The sequence below is a fragment of the Hippopotamus amphibius genome, chromosome 12 (genome assembly GCF_030028045.1).
Source record: "Hippopotamus amphibius kiboko isolate mHipAmp2 chromosome 12, mHipAmp2.hap2, whole genome shotgun sequence".
Classification (NCBI taxonomy): domain Eukaryota; kingdom Metazoa; phylum Chordata; class Mammalia; order Artiodactyla; family Hippopotamidae; genus Hippopotamus; species Hippopotamus amphibius.
In genome coordinates, this window is record NC_080197.1 from 1,488,457 (window position 1) to 1,512,920 (window position 24,464).

Consider the following 24,464-nt stretch of genomic DNA (forward strand, 5'->3'; position numbering starts at 1 on the left):
GGCTTCCGTTTCCTGTGGAGGCAGTGGTGACGCACGTTCACGTGTGGCCACCGCCCTGTGAAGCCCCTTGAGCCTGTGAAGCAGCAGAGGTCCGCCTGGCGCCATCGGTTCACCCCTTCCAGAGCCACCGTGTTGCAGCCTGCAGGGCCCTGGCTTTCGCGGCAGCCTGGAGTGGCCACACGCGGTGGCGCTGTGAGGGCTGGGGCCCACCTCTCGGATGGCTTCTCGTGACCAGGGGGCGCGGAGCCTGCCCGGGCTGCGGGTGCCCTGACCCTCGACCCCACCGGGCAGAGCAGCACTGCTCCCGGGACAGGCGTGTGCGGCGCAGCGAGTGGACATGCCCGCCGGGCCAGACACCAACCTGCCGGCGCTGCGTGCGCACAGCATGGGTCTCCCACCTGACGTCTCTGACATGTTTGCGCCACTAACTCCCCGTGGCTCGCGGCACGCGTGCTTGGAGTCAATGGACACGTGACTGAATCCTACCCTCAAGGGACAGCAAGATCGAAGCGTGAAGTTCTCTGGGTGACGAGTGCTCTGCTTTTCACCCCACAGGATGTTCTGTGTTACACGATTGCTCTAAAAAGCACCCGGGCCCTACATCAAAGCCACCATCACAAACTGGGGGCCAAGGACAAGGCCAGCACTTTCCACATGGGCCAAACACAACATCGGGGGAGGGTTGTCCTTTAAAAAGCAAATTCCGCTTAAAAACTGTTAGACAGAAACATATGACATTCCAATGTGTCACGGTGGCCAGGTTGAGGAGTGGCTCTGGTGGGTGTCAGCGTCTGCAGACACAGCGGTTAAAGCACCGTAACGGGCATGCTTTGGGGTCGTCGGCTGTCCTACCTTTTGTCCGACTCTTTTTTTTTTATAATTTTATCTTTTTATCTTTGGCTGCACTGTGTCTTCGTTGCTGTGCACAGGCTTTCTCTAGTTGCCGTGAGCGGGGGCTACCCTTCGTTGTGCTGCACAGGCTCCTCATTGCAGGGGCTTCTCCTGCTGTGGCTCACGGGCTCTAGAGCACAGGCTCAGCAGTTGTGGCGCACGGGCTTAGCTGCTCCGCGGCACATGGGATCTTCGCGGACCAGGGTTTGAGCCCACGTCCCCTGCATTGGCAGGCGGATTCTTAACCACGCGCCACCAGGGAAGCCTCTAACCTTTGACTCTTGAATCAGGTGTGAAGGAAGCAGCTGGAGCCAGGTGAAATCTGACCTCAGCGAGGACCTAGAGGCGCAGACCTCACGGCCCAGTGTAGGAGGTGCTGGGAACGGGGCGGGAACGGGGAGGCTGTCCGATCGCCCTCAACGCCGCTGTTCTAAGCGTGTCCTGGGTCCCACCACGTCCCCTGGAGAAGGAGCCCGTCCCAGCCGCTGGCCCCCGCCAGAGGCACAGGGCCCCCATCCTAACGACCAGGTGTGTCAAAATCTCCGCTCTGCCTGACGTCAAGACCACATGTCCTCAGGGGCCCCCGGCGTCACCGGTGGTCCGCTCAGGTCCCATCGAGCAGATGCCCTGGGATTCGACCCGACACCACACCTCTGGTTTCTGAAGCTACAGAATCAAGCCTTCAGAACAAGGATTCGCTTTTGAAAGTGTTTTAATTACAAATGTGATTTTGAAGCTGGGACACACAGTGCCGACACCCCTCTGAGAGCCTGCCGCTGCGTACAGGTGTGCACGTGTGTGCGTGCACACGGCAGACTGTCTTCGATTCCAAGAGCTCCGCCACGACCAGTGGTGTGGGCGTCTCTACAGAAAGTAAACAGTCACCGGGTGTAGACGTGCGCGGAGGTGGACACACAACGGTAACGACGCAGCTGGATGCAGACTTCTCAGACCCCTTGGTGCCCCCAGAGGCGGGTCCCTCGTGTTTCACACATGCAGGACAGGGACACGAGTGCTGCGGGGACAGGCCGATGGTCGTGAGAGACTCACTCCGTGGCCTGGGCGTGGCCTGCAGTGATGGGGGGGCCTGGGGGCCAGAGGCGGGCTCCCGGCAGGGCTGGGAATCGCCTGGGGGTCCTGCCAAGGTTTCCGGCCACCCTTGTTGTCATGGTAATGCTTCATTGTGGACAGTGTACACGTGGTGTTAACGTCTATCTCGCTCTTCAGCAAAATATTATTCAAGTAGTTTGAACTTAAATATTTTAAAAGTAATCTTTACATTATTGAAGGTTGGTAAAAAATACAGAATCTGACAACTTTTCAGTTCATTCAATCAGATGCTGTGAAAATCTTCACTTTTGTGTTATTACCGTAATCTAGAAAGCAATTCCTGGCCTTTATAAAGCTCTTGGCAGGACTTTTTTTCAAAATCCATCTTTTCCTGTTACTGGTTCAAATTTAAGACACTTTCAGGGCCCCTGTGCCACTGCGTTATGAGGAGGAACATGGACCCTTTCCTGTTACTTCCTTTATTTATAGCTTTTGTAGTTAAGAGGGTGCTGTGAGCTAAACCAGCCCCAGCTCGTCCTGTCACGTAAAAGGGAAACGTGAAGAATTTTCCTTTCTAAACCTGAATGGAAACATGACGACCCCAAGTGAAGCTTTATGGAGAGACTGCAACAGTAGTGACGTGTCTGGCAATCAAAAGTTAATTAGAATCAGATCCTCAACCAGGGACGGTGCGATCTCCACAAACAGTTGTTAGAAGAGCTGGTTGCTGCTGTGACCGACACTCGGAGCAGCCACTTGACGGAGTCCAACCTCTGGGGTCTCTGGGTCCGGGGGCCAGTCTGGTCTCTCAGTAGATGTCTGGGCAGCCTGAGAAATCCCTCTCGAAGTAGCCCCCCGCGTACAGCCAGTCAGGGGTCCCGGTGTACGGGTTACTGCCTCGGTGAAACCACCTGCGACACACAGCAGGCGGTCAGGAGGCCGTGAGGCTTTTCTTCCACCTGGGATGGTGGCCCCTCTGATCAGGCACCATCACACCACGTGTCCCTGCACGTGCCGCGCAGGGCTGCTGGCCTCCCGCTTACGGGACACAGGTAGGTTCTGCTCAGCCCCAGGTGGGTGTGCCCCCCTGCCGCCCCCCCGGGTGCCTCACCGCGTCTGCCACTCGGCCTCCTCCCTGGCCCGCTCCCTCCGCGCCTCCCGCTGCTTCTCTTCCAGCCGCTCCTTCTCCTGGCTCGCCAGATCTAGGTGCAAGCACAGGGGCCGGGTCAGGGCCAGGGTGATGGGCAGGGCTGAGGGCACACTCGACCCCAGGTGAAGAGTCACACTTGAGTTACCAAAGCACAGACAGCAGCCTTGGCAGCGGGAAACCAAACCCAGGCTGGAGTGTACGCGCGTGCGGCCAGGACCGGACCCCAAAGAGGACCCCAGAGAGGATGGACCCCAGCCAGGATGGACCCCAGCGAGGATGGACCCCAGAGAGCATGGACCCCAGCCAGGATGGACTCCAGCCAGGATGGACCCCAGTGAGGATGGACCCCAGAGAGGATGGACCCCAGTTAGGAGGGACGCCAGAGAAAACCCCAGAGAGAACGGACCCCAGCGAGGATGGACCCCAACGAGGACGGACCCCAGAGAGGACAGACCCCAGCGAGGATGGACCCCAGAGAGGACGGACCCCAGAGAGGACAGACCCCAGCAAGGACGGACCCCAGAGAGGACGGACCCCAGAGAGGATGGACCCCAGCGTGGCCCGACCCAGCAGACGGCCCACAGAGGAGCCTCAGGTGGGATGGGCATCGGGGCCCCTCCAGCCAAGCGACCTTAAGGAGCGATGTGTGCAGCTTTTGAAATGTAACCTTACTGTCTGTCAAACCTAACAAGAAAATAGGGGACGTGTATTTTGTATGTGTTCTTTTCCATTTTTCTGGTAATTTAATCTTATTTTATTTATAAAAGAATTGGTCTACAGCAAATGAGATTTTTCACGGTCTAGAAGCACGTTCTCAAAGACGTGCAGCGTCTGGGTACCGCGCCCCGCTCCCGCACCCGCTGCTCAGCCAGGCCACGTACCCATGTTGCCGTTCTCCATGCCGCGGATGTCGGGGCGCAGCCGGCAGTCGGTGGGGGCCAGGATCTTCTCCATGCCCGTCTGCAGTTCGTTGAGACTCACCGTGAAACTGGTGAAATTGTACATCTGGGGGAGAGCGCAGGAATCGTTACTGGAAACGGCCCCCTCGTCTGTCCTCTTCACGATGCGCGCCACCGACACGCTAAACCCCTCAGACAGCTGCTGGCGAGGCCGCCCGGGCCAGGGCTCCCTCCCTGCCCTGAGATGCACCTGCCTGGGGCTCCCCTGGGGGCCCCTCCTCCCACTCCCATGGGAAGGGTACCCAGACCCTCACCCTGACTTTTGACCTGCACGTCTGTCTCCTCACATCTTGGAGGCCTGAGAGGAGTCTCCAGCTCGGCCCCTCCGCGGCCCCCCAGCCTCTGCCCCCAGCAGCCCAGACCTGAGGACGCGCCTCCCACCTGGGCCCCCCTTCTGCTCTGGCCCCCAAAGTCTATCTCCACAAGTCGTCCCCTCGCTGCTCAAATGACCCCACGCCAGGCGGGTAACAGTGGAGCTCAGGCCCTGGCCGCGCCCTGGCCGCTCCCTGCCCGGATGCAGCTGACGGCCACAGCCGAGCCCCCGCCAGGTCCTTGCTCCACGTCCCCACGTCCCCAGGAGGCCTGCCCCAGCCCACCAGGCCGGTCACTCCACTGTGCGGGGCCGGGGCCCTCCCCTGCCCTGTCCTCGGGCTCTGCTCCCAGTGACCGGGGCCGACCTGCCCCAACTCAGGAAATGCTCACGTAACCAAAGGGACAGGTGTTACTTTTCAAACATAAACTTTTTTTCTATTGTTTTATACTAGTTTGTACTCTACTAGAATTATAATAGTGGCTGTATCCAGGTAACATATTTATCGATGAATGTTTTGTTTTATTTCCTTTATTTTGCACATGCTGTGCTTTGCTTGTAGCATGCGACTGATACAATAAAAAATCTTATAGCACACTGTATGTATATTTTATATATAAGTAACTTAAAATAAAAATTTATTTCATGTGTTATATTTAGCACATAATGATTTTTATATGTTGCACATTACTGTAAAGATAATAAACTTATTACATGTAATTATATTAAATATATATTTAAGTTAAATTATGATTGCGCTTATAATTTGCATTACGTATAACAAATTTATTATACATAATGCAAATTGTGAGTGCAATTTTCAAACACAAATATGAAAATGTATTTAAGCACCTAAACTGAGAAGTCAGAAAAATAATCTCTCGAAACTGGTTTGGAACCCCTGTTGGTAGGACACCACTGGTGGAGACTCTGAGGGCTCACAGTGTAGCCGGGTCCTGTGATGTGTGCAGAGTCGAGTGCCGACGTGGGGGGTCAGGGCTGGCAGGGCGGGGAGCCCTTGGGTGACGGCGCGCGGCAGGGGGCACACACCTGGGCGGAGTCGGGGGGCCGGGAGTTGACCCTCCACAGTAGCTTGCTGCCTGGAACCACCTGCACCGTCTCCTGAGCCTCCGGCACGGCGTCCACCACGTCGCCGTCAGCCTTCTCGGGGCCGTCGTCCTGGAAGACACGGCACCCGCTGCTCCCGGAGCCCCTGTGGACCTGCCCGAGCCCCCGGCGGCAGCCAGGCCCCGCCCTCCCCGGGGGGGAGCCCACGGCCTCCTGAGGGTGAGGCTGCCGAGGGGCCTCCCCTAGTCGTGACGGGTCGTGTGTGTGGATTTGAGGGTGTCTTAGCGTTTCTAGACTAAGCCCTGACTGGGGACCACATCTCAATAAAAAGGTATGACTGCTACTTGTTTTTCAAAATCGATGGGACCTGGGGGAAGAAGAGCGGTGGTTCAGGCAGCTGTGAAGGGAGACACTGAAATCAGGACCCGCCCAGCCGGGAGTCCTCCCGCTGCGGGCTCTGCGGTTTGGCGGAGAAACTAAATGAAGACACGGCTCAGCGACAAGCAGCGACAAAGGCCCTCCCTGTGAGCTCCCCGGGGCTACACGGCCGAGCCAACGCAGCGAAGCTCAGCGCCAGATGGACTCAGCGCTCTGCTGGATGGTCTTTGAACGGAGCTGTATCTTTTTTTTTTTTAAAGAGCATTATTAGCAAAGACGTCTAACAGCACCCATGAACTATCACCCTATAAAAACACTAACAGGGACTTCCCTGGCGTCCAGCGGTTAAGACTCTGAGCTTCCACTGCAGGGGCCAGTGCAACCTGTCAGGGAGCTAAGATCCCACATCCCACAGCCGCGTAACAAACAAACAAAAAACAGTAACAATCCCAGTGGAGGCTGAATATTAGGTTAAACAAATACTGAATACCTCGGGTTTGATACATTCTTGGCACAGTCTAATTTAACATCTAGAGATATGACACCTGTTTTGAACTATCCATCTAGCTTTAAGCTCAAGAAGAAGTAGTCTTAAGATAATCAGTATTCCAGAGCTCCGCGGGGAAGTACCCTTGTGAACGCTTCCCAGCTGTTGGGTGTATTACCCGCACTCAAAGTTAAGACATAGAAATGACATCCCTTTGCTTGTTTAACGGCTCTAAGCTAACGAGGTGCAGGGAGACTGGGGATTTATTAAGAAGTATCCAGAAGAGGGACTTCCCTGGCTGCCCAGTGGTTGAGACCCTGCACTCCCAGTACAGGGGGCACGAGTCCGACTCCTGGTCTGGGAACCAAGGTCCTGTGTGCCTTGCAGTGGGCCAGGCTCGGGGCGGGCAGAGGCTCGATGGGGACGCAGGTGAACTCCTCCCCCATCCAGAATCAGTGGACAAGCAGCTTCGCTTGGACAGGTTCTGTGATTCACGCCCTCCAGCTGGGGCCACGAAGGCACTGTGTCCTCAGCGGGCGGCAGGCCCGGCCAGGCCCCACTGCCCCACCCTGCTGGGAACGGGGACCGCACAGCAGCCCCTTACCGGCTTTGTCTTCCGCAGGGAGTCGCCTCTCCTCTCCTGCTTCTTGAAGGACTCGTACGCAGCAGGGTCTATGCCCCACAAACACTCCGTCCATTTGCCATAAATCATAAAAAGCTTCTTTTTGCTGTAGTCAAAGGGAATTTTTTAAAACCAAGTTTACAGCAATTACAAACCATTACCTAAATGTGCAGCACCTTAACTGTGACTGGAATGAAATCCTTATTCTGGAATGTCTTCTTATAAATTTTAGGGATATCACCGGATATAAATGCAAAGACAAAAAAAGTTTCATTTCAGCATCTCTACTCGTGGCTTTTGAGATTAACTATTCACACTCCTTTACCAAAGCAGGAAAAAGAAAATGAAGGTACAAAAACCTGAAGGGAGAAAGACGGGCTGCAGGAGACGAGACGGAGAACACGTGTGCAACGTACGGCATTTAACACCTACGCGCCTGATTGTTGTTTTTTAAATACACGACGTTTTTATGTACCGTGTGTCCTGCAGCCCTTTTCCTATATATCACATACACAACCCCCCCCATTCCATGGACACTGTTCGCCCACATTCTTCAATGAGCCGTAACCACCAGAGATCTTTCCAGACCTGCCACCAGAGCTCTCTGTCTGATTCCGAAGGAACAATGCCAACCGTGTTGGGCCCTCGTTTTTCTTTCCCACGTCTTCCTGGGGAAGAGCACAGAGTTGGCTGCATGCTCCCTGGAAAGGCTGCCCGGCCAGCCACGGGACGTGCTGGGAGGGCACCTGTGTCTCAGAGGCTTGGCCTGGAGGGCCAGCAGGTGGGGACATGTGGCCAGTCCTCACTCGGCAGATGGCCTGGCGGACACTCTCTGTCTCCAAGAGATGTAGTGATAGGAAAGAGCTCCGTCCAATTTGGGGTGGAAAACCAGAAACTCACAACAGGGCTGGACAGCTCACTGAGGGCCAGTGGGCAGCTTGCAGACGAGATGACCCTCGTCTCTCTCTGGGCTGACTCAGCAGGGCTGGTCAGTTGTATTCCCGCTAACAGGACTGCTACCCTGTGAAGTCCACACACCAGGTCCTAACTTATTTCAAGGGGCAAAGTGGTCAGAGTCTTAAGTCTAAAAGGATTTTAAGGGATTTGAATGGGTGAATTTCTGGTACCCAACAGAGTGGGATGAAGCAAAAGCACCCACCGTTTTACACTGGAAACTTGTTTCTACTTGAAAATGTATGTATTTTAGGAGCTGGAGGGAATCTTATGGCTGTTATATGGCCTAAATAACTTATTGAAAAAAATAAGAGAGAGAGAGAAATTGAGACCCAACCCATCAGGTAACGAACCCAAAGTGGGGAAACCCGCAACACTTGTTAAAACATCACTTGCCACTTCTCTGCTCACAGAACCTTTAAAAGCCCCAAATTCCCAGACTGGAATGAACAGGTCACGAGAACGATGCTTGCCCGGCATTTGGGTTTCACCTGACAACCTTCACGGATGCCCCATGAGAGAAGCAAGCACGTGGTCAGATTCTAAAACCTGCGTCCTGTTTGCACAACTGCGAGTTTTATCCCTCAGCGAGAATGCCAAACCTTCTCACATCCATTTTATCAAAAGAAAACAGACCAGCTCTTTTACCCTCAGGAAGGGGAAGCCGGGTTCCATCAGTCACCACCCTGGATGGTGCACCTAAAATTCACCCCATCTCCTTCTGTGCTCAGTAATGAAATGTTTTTTCTGAACAAGAAAGAATCGTGACTTGTCCTCCCGGGCAGACGTCACTGGCGCGACTACATCTTTGCAGAGACACAAGTGCCGTCTGGGCACCCTGTGACCCAACCCGCATGCGGACCTACTTTTTGTCTTGAATGTATCCTTCCACTTTGTGAAGTTCTTTTCCAAACAATCCACATGGCTTAAAGTGAAGCACACACTTATCTCCAGTTCTGCAGGAAAAACAAACACAGGCTTCTGTCATAGACACGAAACGTCCAGAAAAGAGAGAAAGAGAAAGAGGGAGGGAGGGAGGGGGGCGAGCAGACTGCAGGCCGCCCAGGGCAGGGCAGCACCAGGACCAAGTGGGCGGCACGGGGACCTCTCCGGGGGATGGAAAGTCTGGAGCACTGCCTTGTGTGGACAGTTTCACAATTAAGTAGGCTTACGAAAATCACGTGTCTACTTTAAATGGTGGATTTTATGACATGTAAATAATAGAACTGTTAAAAAACAAAGCCAACCAGCTGTGAACTTCTAGGAATAAGGCCTGGCAGACCGAACAGCGGACAAGATTTGAGAGCAGCCACTCTGTGTTCACCAGGGAATCATATCATTCTTTAGTGTAGTTTAAAATTGCAAAATAAATTATCTACTGTGACTAGAAACAAAGAAACAGCAACGTGAAGCACTAACGAAGACTTCGACCAGTGCCGACAAGAATCAGACCCAACCGCCACCACGTGTGGGGTCTCCCGGCCAGCAAGGCCCGTCTGGAGGCCGAGGGGCCCAGGGACCGGGGAGGGGCCCCGAGAAGCTGAGGGGGGTGTGGAAACGCGGCCTGAGTACCAGCTGGCGCCTGGGTGCTGCGGGGCTGCCCAGACTCGGCCCGTGTCCCAGTCGGGAGCACTACCTGTGGTTCACGATTTCCACTGTCCCGTACTGCTCTATCCAGAGCTTCCCGATGATCACATTGTGGACGCAGCAGGTGGGGTTGGTCCAGGTGTAGGCTTCGTTATGTCTGAAAGATGCCAAAGAACAGCAAGTCAGAGGCCAGCAAAGCAGAGACACTGTGTGACCTCAAAAGCAAAACACTAGACAGAATCAAACCATAATTGACTTAAAACCCGCAGAAGAGCAGAAGGCCGCTTTGAACTCCCGGAACAGTGACGGCGTCTTTAGCATTCGTTTGAAATGTCCTTCTCTCCTTTGTAGCATCAACAAAGCTTTCTACTTAAATGTCCAGACAAGTTAATAAGCAATAAAAGGCTGAGACAAAGGCAAGAGGTTTCCTGTGAAGTCATCAATGCAGCAGCCTCTCAGCCCTGCCTGCGGGAACCGCAAGGCCCGGAGCCCGCGGCCCTGGCCGTCTGGGGCCCGGCGGGTGGCGCTGGGGGTGCAGACACCTTTCCCGTCAGTCAGTCTTCGTCCTCCCCGATGGGGCTTCCCCACGGAGAAAAGCAACCCCACTAACGTGCGGCGAGCAGATGACCAGACCCGTGTCCAAGGGAGCCCGCATCAAAAGGCCACAACTGAGGGCAAAAGTCAGCTCAAAGCGCAGGCCGATCATGAGAGCCCCCGGGCCTCGCCCGAGATGAGGGGGCTGGAAGGCGGGAACCGGCTCTCCCCAGTACTCCTGCAGCAGGCGGGGCCCCAGGAAGCGCAAACAGCATCCGACGCTTCCCACCGCAGCGGCCAGCGAGGCTCGCGCCTCGGCCTGGACTGTCCACGAGGGGTCTGCGGCGCCAGGCGGCCGCTGGAGACTCGGCTTCTGCCTTGAGAGTCTCTGATCAACATCGGATCGGGCGCTTAGATTTAGATTTAGCAGCGCTCAGGCCTCCCCGGAGACGGCCCCTCCCTCCTCACCTCCTGGCGGTCTAACCCGATGCTCCGCCACCCCCCAGCCCCGCACACTCAACCAGGCTTGGGCCGCGTGATCAACAGCACGTGCGCCTGAGGCTGAGGTCCCCTCTGAGGTCCGCTCACGAAAGGCACGGCGGGCTCCGAACCGTGGCGCCCCCCGCGCGGTCCCCGCCTCTGGGCGAGGCGCCGGCGTCGGGAGCGGCCGCCGTCTGCTGCCAGCTGCCAGGGCGGCGAGCGCGAGAGCAGATGCTCGGCCGCGTCCCCGCTGCGCCCGGCGCCGGCCCCCCCCCCCCGCCCCACGCCGCGCGAGGGCAGCGCCGCTTCTCGCCCAGGGACCGCAGCACGGAGGCCGCGGGGCCGCGCGGGGACGCCCGCGGCCCACTCACTCGAGCAGCTCCAGCGTGATGGTGCCGCGCGGCTCCGCCTCCACGCTCTTGCCCCAGAACCTGAGCTTCGGGTAGATGGAGCCGTGAAACAGGAAGTCCCGGCGGAGGCCCTCCGAGTGGAACGCGCTGACCGGGGGGTGGTGGCTGACCTGCTCCGAGATGAACCTGAACCCCAGGTCTTCCCTGCGGAGAGACACGAGCCGAGAGGAGGGCCGGGGGTGTGGCGGCGGCGTGGCCGGGCCCCGCGGACACGCAGCTCGGACCCGCGCCCGCCAGGAGAGGCCCGGGCACACGCGCGCATGCGCACACACGCAGGCACGTGCACACACGCAGGCGCGCACGCACACGCAGGCACACACACACGCAGGCGCGCGCGCAGGCACTTGCACACGCAGGCGCGCACGCACACGCAGGCGCGCACACACACACGCAGGCGCGCGCGCAGGCACTTGCACACGCAGGCACGCGCGCACACACGCAGGCACTTGCACACACGCAGGCGCGCACGCACACGCAGGCGCGCACACACACACACACACACACACACACACGCACGCACGCACGCGCGCACTGCGCCCTGGGGCCGAGGCCAGCGCCGTGTGCCTGTCCCCCAGGGACGCCCACTGCCCAGGAAGCCCGCAGCAGCGCTTCCAGCCTCCTTTCACGGCTCCTGAGATGTGTGTGATGCGATGTCTTATGCCCCAGGCTATTCCTGGCCAGGAACTAGGATGTTTAGTACACTTTCTTTTTCAATAAAAATGTCAGTTTTTAATTGTTCTAGAACTCTGAATACACCTACAGCTGTAATCATTAAAAATTATAAAAGCTCAACCACATAATTACTAACTTAACTGGAATCAGAATTTCCAATCATTCCAGAGGAAGGAAAGTTGAAACATTAGATTTTAAAAGGTTGCCTACCAAGGTATGTAATTTACAAAATGAATACTTGTCTAAGAAAAGTAAGTGTTATTTTTAGTCGTCCAAGAGCAATCTCTATGGATGAAAAGACACCGGTGAATGGCCACACTTCATCAGGTTGCCCCCAAACAGGAAGACAGCTCTGTCTCACACGCGTGGCACGCGGCAGACACCGGAAGCATGACCTGGAAGTTCAGGCCCGACACGCATGTTGAGAGATTGTCAGCGTTTCCTATCGCCTGTGAAACTTTAGTTCAACTCCCAAACTACATTCCTCAGAAAGACAGACAATGAGGGGTGTGACTCTGTATTCAGCATCTTGGGGGGCTCCTATGCTTTTAATCCACCTGCTTACCCTCTGTCATCTAGAACTTTTATCACATTACGCTTTGATTTCTCTTTTCGGATATTTCAATGATGCTTTTAATAAACAAAAATCCTGATAATTATCTAACAGCTAGGTAAGGTCAGAATCTCGAACACTGGACTAAAGTGTGCTGACCGGAGGGAATAAACTTTTGCTCAAGAGGAACATCTAAGAAAGGAGGAAACTCCACATGAATTCAAGACAAAAAGGTCCCCTTAAGTGTGACCCTCGGGGCAAGCCTTTCCCTCGCCTGGGCCTCAGCTTCCCCGCTTCTCAAAGGAGAGGGCTGTGCCTGATGGTTCCTCTTGCTGTGAGATGCCAGAACCCAAGGTCACCTGTTGACCCCGTCATTTACAAAGCCCCCGGCAGCACACATCACGCTTTCTCCCAACTCATCCAGCTTTCTCCAGGGCAGTGAGATGGGGAGAACGCCGCCTCCACCACCAAGTGCCAGCCAACCTCTAAACCGCACTAAAAACCCAGGGGGCTCCTGCACCAGCAGTGTGTGGAGACAGGGCCGCTACTGAATCATCCAGGACAGGCCAGCAACAGCGAGATCTGAAACTGACCTGAACACTGCTTTCCCAACCTGCGAAGTGACATAAGTGCAGGTGTGTGGGCCGCCGGCATCACTAAGATGACAATTCCGTCCCAGTCTGAAACCAGTGCTGACACCCCCCTCCCCCGCACACACGCTTAAACTCTACACACCTGAAGAGTGCGCGTTCTAAGCCGTCCAACATCCCCAAATCCCACCATCAATTACTCACCACTGGAAAACTCTTAACCATTAATAACACATATGCCATAAAGGACCCAAGAACCACAGCCACTTTGAATCCAAGATGCGTTGGTCACATAACACGCCACTGTTTTATAAAGATGCTGCAGAAATGCCCAGACACGAGCAGCGGGCAACCCTACGCCCCGTGCTGCACGCGCCCAGGCACCCCCCTCTCCGTTCCTGAACCGAACGTGTTCTGTTTTCAACTCAGTTTTTGCACTAGGATTCTGTATTGTCATTAACACAACACCGGTCATATGGGAACCATCTTCCCGCCTGCAGTAAACCCCTCAAGGCAATCGACCTGGAGAAATCCCTGCTGGATGAGGACCCACACGCATCCGTCACCAGAACAATCCCCTGCACCAGACCTTCACGAGGGGCCTGTCCCCTTACCTGATCAACTCGTACGTCTCTCCCAAGAGCGGATTGAAGGGCTTGCCGGTCCTCTCCCACTGGGAAGCCACAGCCGAAACCGCAAAGGCCGCTACAGACTGGGAACAACCGCAGGCCAGTGAGGGGCGGCCGTCCCTCAGGGTGCGGGCGCCGAGGGCTGGCGAGGGCGTGCCAGACACTCGCTCCTGGGTGACGTTCAGTCCCCCGCTCGCCACACGCTGGAAACCACAGGCCTTCCGGGGACGTGCTGTTTATCACCCACCACTTCCTCAAGGCCACAGCCTGGCCAGCCTCGCAGGCCCTGTCTCACACGCGTGTGCACACACACACTCGCACGGGGCAGCGCTGCTGCAAGGACCCAAGAGGAGCCGAGTGCCGGCCCCGCCACCCCCTGCCGCCCCGCAGGCCCCACCAACAGGTGGCCGAGACCCCGCCATGGAGGACGTGCCCCGGCCGCTGGCGGGACAGCACCCCAAAGTCAGTGTGAGCTGTGCCGGCCCTGCCCCCAGGCGCCCCACTGCTGAGATGCCCAGGTCCCTGCCAGCACGGGGCCAGTCAGATGGCATCTTATTCATTAAAAGCTTCAGTCTGATATGGGGATATGTGTATAAAAACAGTTGATTGAACCTGGTGTACCCCCCAAAAAAAAAAAAAAAAAAATGGTCCACATCAAAAAAAAATCTTAAAAAAAAAAAAAAGCTTCAGTCTGCACCCAACCAAGTTCCGTACATGGCATCCCCCGAAAGGAGCCCATGGCCCACCTGCATCCTCTCCAGGGGCTGGGCCTGGCGGGAGGCCTTGTGAACGAGGTACACATGCTCCATGTACTCCGTGATCCGCTGCAGGAAACTCAGGGGCTCGTTGAAGGCGATGGGCATGGTGATCTTGGACAGCTCCTGGGAGAGGCGGCGAAGTCCTGTTACCACTCCCACCAGGCTCTCCCAGACACCAGCACCCGTACCTGCCCTGCCCCGGACATCACTTCCTGGGGCCACAGCCGCTCACGCCGGATGAGGCTGTAAAGGCCTGCAGGGAGCCTGGTTTGGGAGGTAAAGCTGCCCACCCGCCCAGCCCAGGGAGGGCTTCCTGCCCGCGGGCGCCACACCCACCATGCCACCCACGCGCGTGCCGCGCAAGTCTGCAGGAGCTCCTGGCTGGCCATCCCCAGTGGCGGCCCCTCTGCGGCCCTCATGCTGCCTCCAGCAATGTGGCCCCAAAGCGCCACTCCAGCCCATCACCCCAGGTGACCTGGAAGCTCCACAGCCTGGCAAGGGAGACCCCCGGACGTGGCCCTGCTCTCAGGTACCACACGAGCAGAGAGCAAGTGTGCAGCCCCGCCTCCACACAGCTCCCGGTGCAGGGGGGCCAGGAAGGCGCTCGGGGACCATGCTGCGGGGGCACCGTGGGTGCCGGCGTCCAGGGCGAGGGTCCAGCGGACTTCGGGGAGGCAGAGGCCCTTCCCAGAAGCACGGCTGGGCAGCACAGAACGGCTTTGTCAAGGAAGGACCCAGAGTGTGAGGGGGCTGGACAGAAGGGGGAGGGGAGGGAGAGGAGATGGGGAGGGGAGGAGAGGGGAGGGGGAGGGACAGGAGGGGAGGGAAAGAAAGGCTGCCACCGGAAGCCAGGAAAGATGCTGGCCTCGCTCACGTCAAGGGAAGGAGATAAAAGCATGTGGAGAGTCCACCGCACACCCACTCAAGTGGCAAAGCCCCACACCTCTGACCCCTGCCTGTCAGCAAGGCTGTGGGAACCAGGCCCCCCACACCTGCTGGTGGGAATGCAAAATGGCGCAGCCTCCGGGGCAGGGGGCACCCAACCGCCCACCCTCTCAGCCTTTGGTCCGGCCGCCCCACGTGCGGGAGCCAAACCCACAGCTCCTCCGGCAAAGACACAGCAAAAGGCCAGAAATGACGCCAGTGCCAAGCACAGGGCCGAGGGCGGTCACGTACGGGCAGCACAGCTGGTGACCAGGCAGGGAGCAGCGGCCTCGCCTGGCGGCTCCACTGCAGCGCGGAAACAGGTGGACAGGGGCCCACCAGGAGGCCACGCGGTCGTGGCTCTCACACGTGGGAAGAGGGACCAGGACGCGTGTGACAGCCACCTCTCGACTGCAGGGAGGGCACAGGACAGGAAGCGAAGCTCTCAGAATATACCTTGCCTGACAGACTGGACTCTGGACTTCGGATTTTAAAACAATTAAATTTAGAAAAGCATCTCTAAACATCATCAATGAAAGGAAACACATGAAGCCACAAGACCCCCAGGGACACAGTCAGGCAGAGGCGCCGAAGCCGCGATGGGGAGGCGCCCTCCGGGCAAGGCCACCGCCGTGTGCCCCCCGAGCCGCAGGGCGTGCGCCCCTAGCTACATGCTGCGCAACGTCCGCCCGTCTTCCAGTCCGGGTGGGAGAAAAGCAACACAGACGGAAGACAGAAGAGGTCAGATAAATCCTGTCACCCGAATTCAAAGCATCAAAACACAGCTCCTGGGGCTTCCTAGGTGGCGCAGTGGTTAAGAATCCACCTGCCAATGCAGAGGACACGGGTTCGATCCCTGCTCCAGGAAGATCCCACATGCCACGGAGCAACTAAGCCCGTGTGCCAAAAAAAATAAAAAAAGAAGAAGAAGAAAAAACAGTCACAGGGCTTCCTAGGTGGCACAGTGGTTAAGAATCCGCCTGCCAATGCAGGGGACATGGTTTCGATCCCTGCTCCAGGAAGATCCCACATGCCACGGAGCAACTAAGCCCGTGTGCCAAAAAAAAAAAAAAACACAGCTCCTAACTGCCTCCCCTGAAGAGAACTAGAGACAAGACCAGCCTGGCAGGCCCGAGCTCACTCTCTGCCTGGACAATAAAGCTACGGGGGGACCAGAGGTGTCTTCCGTAAAGGAGCGCGGTCAGCCTGACGGGGCTCCTACAGCCAGCAGGACGACTGTGACTGGACACAGCACAGGGTGAGCCGGCTGCTTAGACCACCAGGCTGCTGGTGAACCAAAGACATCGCCTGAACACTCTGACAGAGGATGCCTCACTGATTGCGACTGTCAGGCAAATCACACTCACGGCGGAGGAGGGGCCTTTCTCGTCACAGAACCATTCCAGGTCATGAAAGGGTCACAGTCACCAGCCTGGCTCCAACGCGCCACTCCCCACGAGCCGATGGCTCTGGGCGCTGAGCGCCAGCAGCTCTTAGATTCAGAGGAGGAGCAACAGGAAGGTCTCGTGATGGAAGGACCCACATGAGTCCCACACACAGACTGCAAAGCGCAGGCAGGAGAGGCACGCTGAGACAGCGGGAAATGTGAACACACGGCGGGTATCCGACGACGTTCAAGAGTTGCGATAACAGCATCGTGCTTGTGTTTAAAAAGCATCCTCAACCCTTCGCGACGCGACACGCGAGAAGTATTTACAAATGGAAAGGTGTCCAGGGGAGGAGGAGAGCGGTAGGGGTGCAGATGAGGCACAATTAGCCCTGACTGACAGGTGTGGGGGCTGGTGATGGGCTGGGGTCTTCACAGGATTCTGGCTACTTCTCTCGGAAACGGTCCGTGTTCACTAGTTTGTGGCTGTTTCAGTGAGCCGACGAGCGGTGAAGAGAGGTGTGTCACCTCCCTGGAGGTGCATGCAGAGACACGAGCATCTCACGGGGGACAGTGGACAGATGCTGTGAGGTGGTGCAGTGCGACCCGGCAAGGTGCGGATGTCCAAGCCCGAGTGCAACAGCCTATGGCCAGCTCCTTGGGGAATGCAATGCAAGATGTCACTCTGCTGACAAGATGCTTCAGGTTTCAGACTTCTCGAGAGTCACGGTCAAGGGGCTCGCTGAGTTCATCATACCCCCGGATGGATACTTGTGCAAAGACATGAACTGTGCACACGTTCACAACGTAGCAGAGGACAGTGCTAAAAGAAGAAATCCTGAGCGTGTCCCTTCAGATGCGCAGAGACACACGCATGAGCAGGCAGCGGTCCCTATGCACTCCTAGGTTTTCTGGCTCTGTCTGCGAGAGGCCTGGAGCAGTGACACCCCGGGAGCCGTAAGCACACCCAGTGCCCGGGTCTTGGTTTCTACACACCATCCTCTAATAGAAGGTCATGGCGGGGAAACTGGGGAGAGCCCCGTCAGGTACATGCTGCAGTTGACAGTAACGCCCCAGCATGAATGCTGTGCTCTTACATGAGATGTTATCGTTACGGGAAGCTGGGTGAAGGGTAAAGGACTCACTGTACTATTCTGTGACTTTCTGTAAGTCTCAAGTTATTTCAAAATAATAAGATGAAGTTCCCTCTGGGAAAAAAAGGACTGAAATGGACAAGGGCAAAAAATGAATGCATTAGAAGAGTGGGCTGAAGACCATCTGAGAAACAGTGAAGTCATTTTTTGTAGCTCACGTAGCCCAAGGCTGGGGCCAAGCGCACGGCGGCCGGCTCACGGGAGCATTCTCCCCTCCCGAGAAGGACGAGCTCTGATCCTCACAGCCAGGAAAGACCATGAAAGGCAGGGCCTATGGCTTCTGGACACTACACATCCAACTATTTTTCCTGTTCCTCTGCCTGCAGCCCAGGTTGGGTGGGCGGGGGGACACGGAGCCTCCACCCCTCAGTGTGCAGCCAGGAACCCCACCAAAGCCCCCCAGTTCATGCAGATCATCCAAAGCCAGCTGGCTACGAGCACGTCATGAAACACCGAGGTGAGTCAACCCATCCGATGCTGCTGAGGCCAAGGGTTAACCTGCAGAACGGGCTTCTTCCTGTCTGTTAGTAATTTCGCTTTTTGCCTTCCCTTCCCCTCAGGTGTTCGTTACTTTCCTGTTTTATTATCTTTATTTTATGCCATTTATAAATATGCAGAGGGCATCTTCTTAAACTGCCAATAATGCAATAAGTTCACAGGAATTAAGAAATGTTTAAGGACTTCCCTGGTGGTGCAGTGGTTAAGAATCCGCCTGCCAACGCAGGGGACACGGGTTCGATCCCTGGTCCAGGAAGAGCCCATGCATGCCACGGAGCAACTAAGCCCGTGAGCCACAACTACTGAGCCTAAGTGCCACAACTACTGAAGCCCACGTGCCTAGAGCCCGTGCTCCACAACAAGAGAAGCCACCGCAATGAGAAGCCTGCGCACCGCAATGAAGAGCAGCCCCCGCTCGCCGCAACTAGAGAAAGCCCGTGTGCAGCAATGAAGACCCAACAAGCCAATAAATAAATAAATAAAATTAAAAAAAAAAAAAAAAGAAATGTTTAAGCTTCATACTTCGAAACGAGTCCACCTGAACTTACCAAGCCGATGCACTTTTTCAATATACTCCACACGCTGAAGTCGCTTCTGGTGAACATCGGGGCAGGCAGCGACGTCCTGTAACGGAGCAACCAGAGTGACACACGCTTATTCAACCCGCCTGAGAGTCACTCAGGACGCGGGGTTTTGTGCAAAGACCGTCTTTCTCTTGACTCTTTCTCTCTAAACATTAGCATTTCTCTGCGCTGGCATGCCTGCAGAGAAAGAAAGGGAGTCCCAAAGAAAGCGCTCTGCACTGATTTCTGGAGGGCCTCCCGGGAAGCGATCACAGGCACACAGACCAGGCAGCTGGGAGCCCCCAGGGCAGCCACACACCAGCCGCCTGGCGCAGCAGCAGGGCCACGGGCGTGGGGCCACGAGGACACCAAGAGGAAAGCCCGTGACGAAAACCTTTCCGGAAACCAGCTCTTAAACCCCTCTGAAGCCTGCGTTTGTCCTTCCTGAGGTACCATCCTCCTCAGGTGTCTTTCCACCGACGCCAGGGAAGCCCGGGCACAGGAGACCCTGCTCACGGTCCACGGGGGCAGGGGCCCACGGGGGCAGGGGGGAGGGAGGACCAGGCCGTGGAGACGAAACGGGAACGAAAACTAACATCCACGAGGCCCCACGCTGCCAGGCGTTGCCCGGGCTCCCACGGGGCCGCAGCACGACAGGCCCCGCTGCGAGGGGCCACGAGGAGGGGGCGCGGCCCGGCGGAGGCTGGGAGAGGGCCCAGGACGACCGTGCGTGCAGACAGGAGGGGAGGCGGGAGCTGAAGAGGTGGAGGAGGAGGAGCGGGCCGGGGTCAAGGGCGCGGGAAAGGCCGGGTGCACCGAGGACCCTGAGCGGCGGGGCCCCCAGACAGCGGGGGGTGGGGGCGCCCCCAAAGGAGAGGCGAGGGTGCAGCCCTCATCCTAAGAGGAGAGCCCAAAACGAGACCCTTCAGAGAGGAAAGGGCCGCCGTGAGGATCACTCGGGCCACATGCCCGTCGCCTGGGAGCTGAGGGAGGGCGAGGCGGCCGTCACACCTGGCCTCTCTGACGGTGAGTGCCGCGCGGGAAGGGAGGAAGGAAACAGGAAGGGGCGGACGCAGTGCCCCTGGGAGGCGCAGGAGAAGCGCTGGTGGGAGGGGAGGGACGGGGCTGTGACAGGAGCACGCAGAGCCTGGCGCCTGGCGTCAGGCTGGGGCAGGAGACGGGAGGCAGGAGGCGGCTGCAGGGCGGCTTGAGCCAGATTCCTGGGGAGGGGGGCGGGCGGGGGCGGGGTGACGACAGAGGTCCAGGCAGGAGGTGCTCGAGGGCTGGGGCGGGGGGCCTGGGTCCCGGTGCAGGGGAGGGGTCCGTGGCAACACACAAACAGCACAGGCTGCACAGAGGCCACCACACCCTCCGGCCTGCGCCCTCCCTTCTGTCGGGGAAGGCTTAGGTCACTGCCTGCATGAGGCCCCGGTGCTGGTGGGGAGAGAATGGAATGTGGTCTAGCCGCACAAGCAACCCGGCTCTGCAAGAAGCCAGCAGGAGGGTTTGACGACAGTGACCGCCTGCATGCCAGGCCCCATGCAAACGCCAGGGCGTCCCGGAGCTCAGGGCCCAGCAACCCCGGGGCAGGGAGGGCGCCCGTCAGCTTACGGACGGGAGTCGCATTGAGGACGGGCCATCACTGATCTCCAGGGGCCACGCAGAGGGCTGGTGAGTCTCCGCATCTTTGGCTGAAGAGGACCCTGGACCTGCCGGAGGAGCCAGCCCAGTGACCCTGGACGGACACTCCTCCGGCCCAGGACCTGCGCCTGCAGCACACCTGGAGCGAGGGCACATGCGCTGGGAGACTCTGAAACACGCATGTGGGATGACGTACCTGTGCTTCTGAACTCCATTCTCTTGAGGAGGCCTCTCCCCAACTTTTCCAATCCCATTACTTTTGCTGGTGTCCACGTGAATCACGCCCGTGACTCTCTGATTTGCCTCTGAAAATTCCCCAGGAGAGTTATCGGGATCAAAGCCTGTGCGAGACAAGCAGAGTGGTGATGTCTGCGACCTCTAAGAATTCCGACTCTGCAAGCAGAAAACACCTGACGCTCTAAAGTGTTCTTAATTGACGCGTTCAGAGTAATAGACTCTGCTTCCCAAGAACTGAGGGTGGAGGTGGAGAACGAGGGCCACTCCCGGGGGCTCCCCCAGTGAGGACACCACTCTGCCACCAGCGCCACACACTGCAGCATCCTCACGTGCGGGGCGGCTCCAGGGCGCACGGACAGACGTTCCCTGCTGTCCTCAGCGACCAGCACCTCTGGGGCGGCCCCCTCTACGGAGCTCACGCCCCACGCGGGCTGCAGCCCCTGCCTCCCCTGCACACATGTGCGGTCAAGCTCCGCGTCGTGTTCCGAAACACAGCCTGCTGCAGCGCGTCTAAGACCTGGCGCCGTGCAAACGCACCGCCAGAACCCACCAGACCCAGGAACAATAACCGAAACGGCACATGCCACGTGTGAACTCAGAGGCCACGCCATGTACGTGGAAAACTCGGGGAAAGAGAACTGTTAGGACGTGTGTGAAATACAGTCACGTGGTCTCCTGGCCCATCCAGTTCCCCGAGGAAGAGTCATTCCACCTGAGCTTTGCTCCGTGCCCCTCCTCCACGGGGAATGCTTTCTCCCAAAGCGACCGGTGACTGCGGGGAAAGGGAAAATGTGTATCCTTTCTCCTCAGCCAGGACAATCCACTCAAACATGCAAGTTCTGCTCCAGAGCAAGCCCGCGTGCGGCTGCGGCCGCCAGGGCGAGTCCTTCCAGCTGAGGAGGGGGCTCCTGACCGCTGACCCCCAGCAATGACCTTGGCTACTTCAGCGAGGGCGCAGCCCACGAGGAGTTTAGGGCTCCTGTAACAGCTCCTCATTTCCGAGAGGAAGGCGAGGCCCAGGGTGACAGGCCAGGTGGTGACTGTTGTCAGACACAAAACCTGCTGCTAATAAGCCTGCTTGAGAAAACGCAAAAATACTTTCTTCCATGTTCCTCTATACAGACAGGCCCACAAAATGCAGTAGTACTGAGATTTATCACACAGTGAACTTGAAAGGATATATTAAAAATGAACCTCTTAAATGATCAGTGCTTTCTGAAAGAGCCTGTCACCTCTAGCTTTTGCTAACTATCCCCAAAGCAACATCTACTAATCACCGGTCTAAACTCGGCCTGAAACAGTCCCTGCTTACGGGTGCTCAGTCCTTCAGATCCGCACGCCACCCTGCACGGGTGTCCCAATCTCCGGGGCATCCCTCAGGCCGAGCACCTGGGCCGCTGCCAAGTAGGAAGTGCATTAAATCACGGCTCCTCCCGTGTGTGCCTAAGAGAACAGGGCGGCGCCTCCCTGACAAGCACAGTTTAAACATTTTCACACCCAATACGTGTTTATTATAGAAAACAAAAATACAGAGACGCAAAAGAGAAAGTTGCAATCACCTGTCATCTGATCTCTCAGAGACACTCGCCTGTAACAGGTCAGTCTGACTTTTTACAGCCCTTAATCTGTACATATTTTTCGTGTCCTTTAATTTAAAACCTTTCACTTTAAAGGTACTGATTCTTATAGGAAGTAATTGCCTATTAAAGTCATTCATTTACAAACTGCTAGGTTTAAATACTTTTTAAAGGAGGGTCACAAAGCAGGACCGGTTCTACAGACAGTGAAGCAGTCACTGTCCGGGTATCTCACTGCATTGGGAGACTTCATATTTTTTGTCTTTCTGTTGTTTGGGAACCAAAGGGCTGAGGTGAGAAATTATTTCCACGTAGACATCTGCCTCTTCCGCCTCCATCTCAGGGACACGCGGAGAGGCCCCCCCGAGGAGAGAGGTGGGGACGGGGTCACCTCCACACCGCCCTCCACGCAGCGGAGGCCCTCTCTGGGGACAGACCTTCAGGAGTATCAGGGACGCTCATCCCAGGTGAAAGGCAGCATCCCAGGAGGCTCCCAGGCGAGAGGGCCATGCCGAGGTTTCAGACGTGGTCCCCCTGCAAAGGCCAGGCGGCCCGAGGGCACGATTCCCTGACAACCACCCCGCTTGGTGGGCATTCGACTGCAAACGATCGCGATGGGCGCCAGGTTAAGCAGACAAACACACTTCCCAGGAAAACACGTCCACAGGGAACGCAGCAGCTGTGGCGTCACGGACGGTGACTCTAGTGCAGCCTCTGAGAGCCGCAAGGAGCTCCGGGCCTGCTCCTCCTGGGGCTTCGGACGGGAACACGTCCATACGCTCAGGCCACCCGTCCCTCGACCTGCTCCCAGCCTCCACGCGGGAGGAGCACAGGGACAGGGCTCACGAGGCAGGCACACCAGCAGGGACAGCAAAGGGGTCCAGGCGAGCAGGGACAGCGCTCAGGACAGGCCGGGCACGGCGCTCTGCAGGCGCGGACTGCGGACGGGGCCCTCCGGCTGCACTGGGGAGGGTCGTCGCTAAGAACCTGGCGGCAGGAACACCTCGGAGCAGCTGTCCCTACGGCCCCCCACCCGAGAGGAGGGCGTGGGACCCCGCAACAGAAAAAGCAAGTGAAGCTCCCCCTGCTGACGAGGGGGGTGCAGGGCAGACAACGGTGGCGTCCTGAACTTGCGTTTCGGGGCCCCCTGTGGTCAGGTGGCGGGGGGGACGGGGGGCGGCAGGGGGGTCTGTTCTAAGCAAATATGAACCGACCCAGCCCGGCCCCTCCTCCCCCGCCACGCACGGCGCCCCGCCAGCTAGGCTGTGTACCAGCACTCACAACGGTGCGTGAAGAGCAAAACAGGACTGAGCCCTGACACAGTGAGAGCTGCAGTGAAAGCAGGTAAATGGACTGCTTTCTGGTAGACTTTACGCAGCACAAAACAAGATGCAGTTATAAGGTAGGCCCGTAAGGTCTCCATCATCGAGGATAAATGATGCAAGAATGCTGACCCTCTCACTCAGGGTCCAAATAAAAATATTTACACCCCAGGACGACGCTTTTAAAGACTGAAACACTGTCGCCTTTTCTTATTATCTCCTCTGGTCCAAAGCTGATGTCTGCCTCCAAATCTGGGACCGGACACGTGCTTTTACGAAAGGCCGGTGCCTGGGAACATGCCACCTCTCTCCGCACGCGCAGCTTTCCCGGGCCGTCCTCACGTCCCCAGGCTACGTCTGAGGCCCGGGCCCGAGGGCTTCGTGCTGACGATGCGATCTCTGAACCAGCTGCTCCTCCACTCACCTGTGACGGCATCGAAGAACTCCTCCTCTCCGTTCATCCTTCAGCGCCGGGCTCCTCCGCCGCCGGATCTGCAGGGCCTGCTACTGAGTCATTGCGCTGGGCCCACAGCAGCGGCACAAGAAACTCCACACTGTGAACTGGTTAAGGCCAAAACCCAACAGGCACTGGAGCTCTGAAAGGAAAAAAAAACATCTGGGTATACGTAGCTTTCAGACGTCGTGTGGTTTAGAAACATTTAAAAATATCCGTTCACCATTCTTGAGGTCAATCTCGATTACACCTGAGCAAAGAAGTAAAGGGAACGATCTGACACAAGAGGACACGGTTATACTATCAGCGTCCATCAACAGGCAGCAGGTCAGCGAGTAACCACTGTCTGAAGTTACTTTAGAGGCCACAGTCCACGGTTGTATAAGGGAGCAGTGAAACGACGGATCCAGGGGTCGTGTGGACAGTTCGAGAGGCAGGTTTAGCCAAGGCGAGGTGTCTGCACGCCGGGGCCCCAACACACCTTCACTGACAGCCACTGCAAATCCTTACCAGCAGCTGGAACAAGCCGTTATAAATAAATGCAAAGTTATGTTAAAACATTTATTTCACATCAACCCGAAACCAATTTTCAATTCTAGAGAATTAAGACTACTGTGTAAGTTAG

At 57.0% G+C, this 24,464-nt stretch overlaps 1 protein-coding gene across 2 annotated transcripts in view; it reads right to left on the minus strand.

Annotated features, from left to right (window-relative positions):
• Positions 1 to 1,566: 1,566 nt before the first annotated feature.
• Positions 1,567 to 24,464, minus strand: part of OSBPL2 (oxysterol binding protein like 2) — a 38,135-nt gene continuing 15,237 nt past the window's right edge. For both annotated transcript variants that reach the window (XM_057701161.1, XM_057701162.1), the window contains exons 2-14: positions 23,810 to 23,981; positions 20,446 to 20,590; positions 18,594 to 18,669; positions 14,071 to 14,205; positions 13,310 to 13,407; positions 10,842 to 11,024; positions 9,506 to 9,613; positions 8,736 to 8,825; positions 6,898 to 7,021; positions 5,411 to 5,539; positions 3,973 to 4,096; positions 3,053 to 3,143; positions 1,567 to 2,852 (exon numbers count right to left, since the gene is read on the minus strand). In XM_057701161.1, coding sequence (XP_057557144.1) covers positions 2,750 to 2,852; positions 3,053 to 3,143; positions 3,973 to 4,096; positions 5,411 to 5,539; positions 6,898 to 7,021; positions 8,736 to 8,825; positions 9,506 to 9,613; positions 10,842 to 11,024; positions 13,310 to 13,407; positions 14,071 to 14,205; positions 18,594 to 18,669; positions 20,446 to 20,590; positions 23,810 to 23,846 — 1,443 coding nt within the window. In that variant the 5' untranslated portion in view covers positions 23,847 to 23,981 and the 3' untranslated portion in view covers positions 1,567 to 2,749. The remainder of the gene's footprint in view (positions 2,853 to 3,052; positions 3,144 to 3,972; positions 4,097 to 5,410; positions 5,540 to 6,897; positions 7,022 to 8,735; positions 8,826 to 9,505; positions 9,614 to 10,841; positions 11,025 to 13,309; positions 13,408 to 14,070; positions 14,206 to 18,593; positions 18,670 to 20,445; positions 20,591 to 23,809; positions 23,982 to 24,464) is intronic.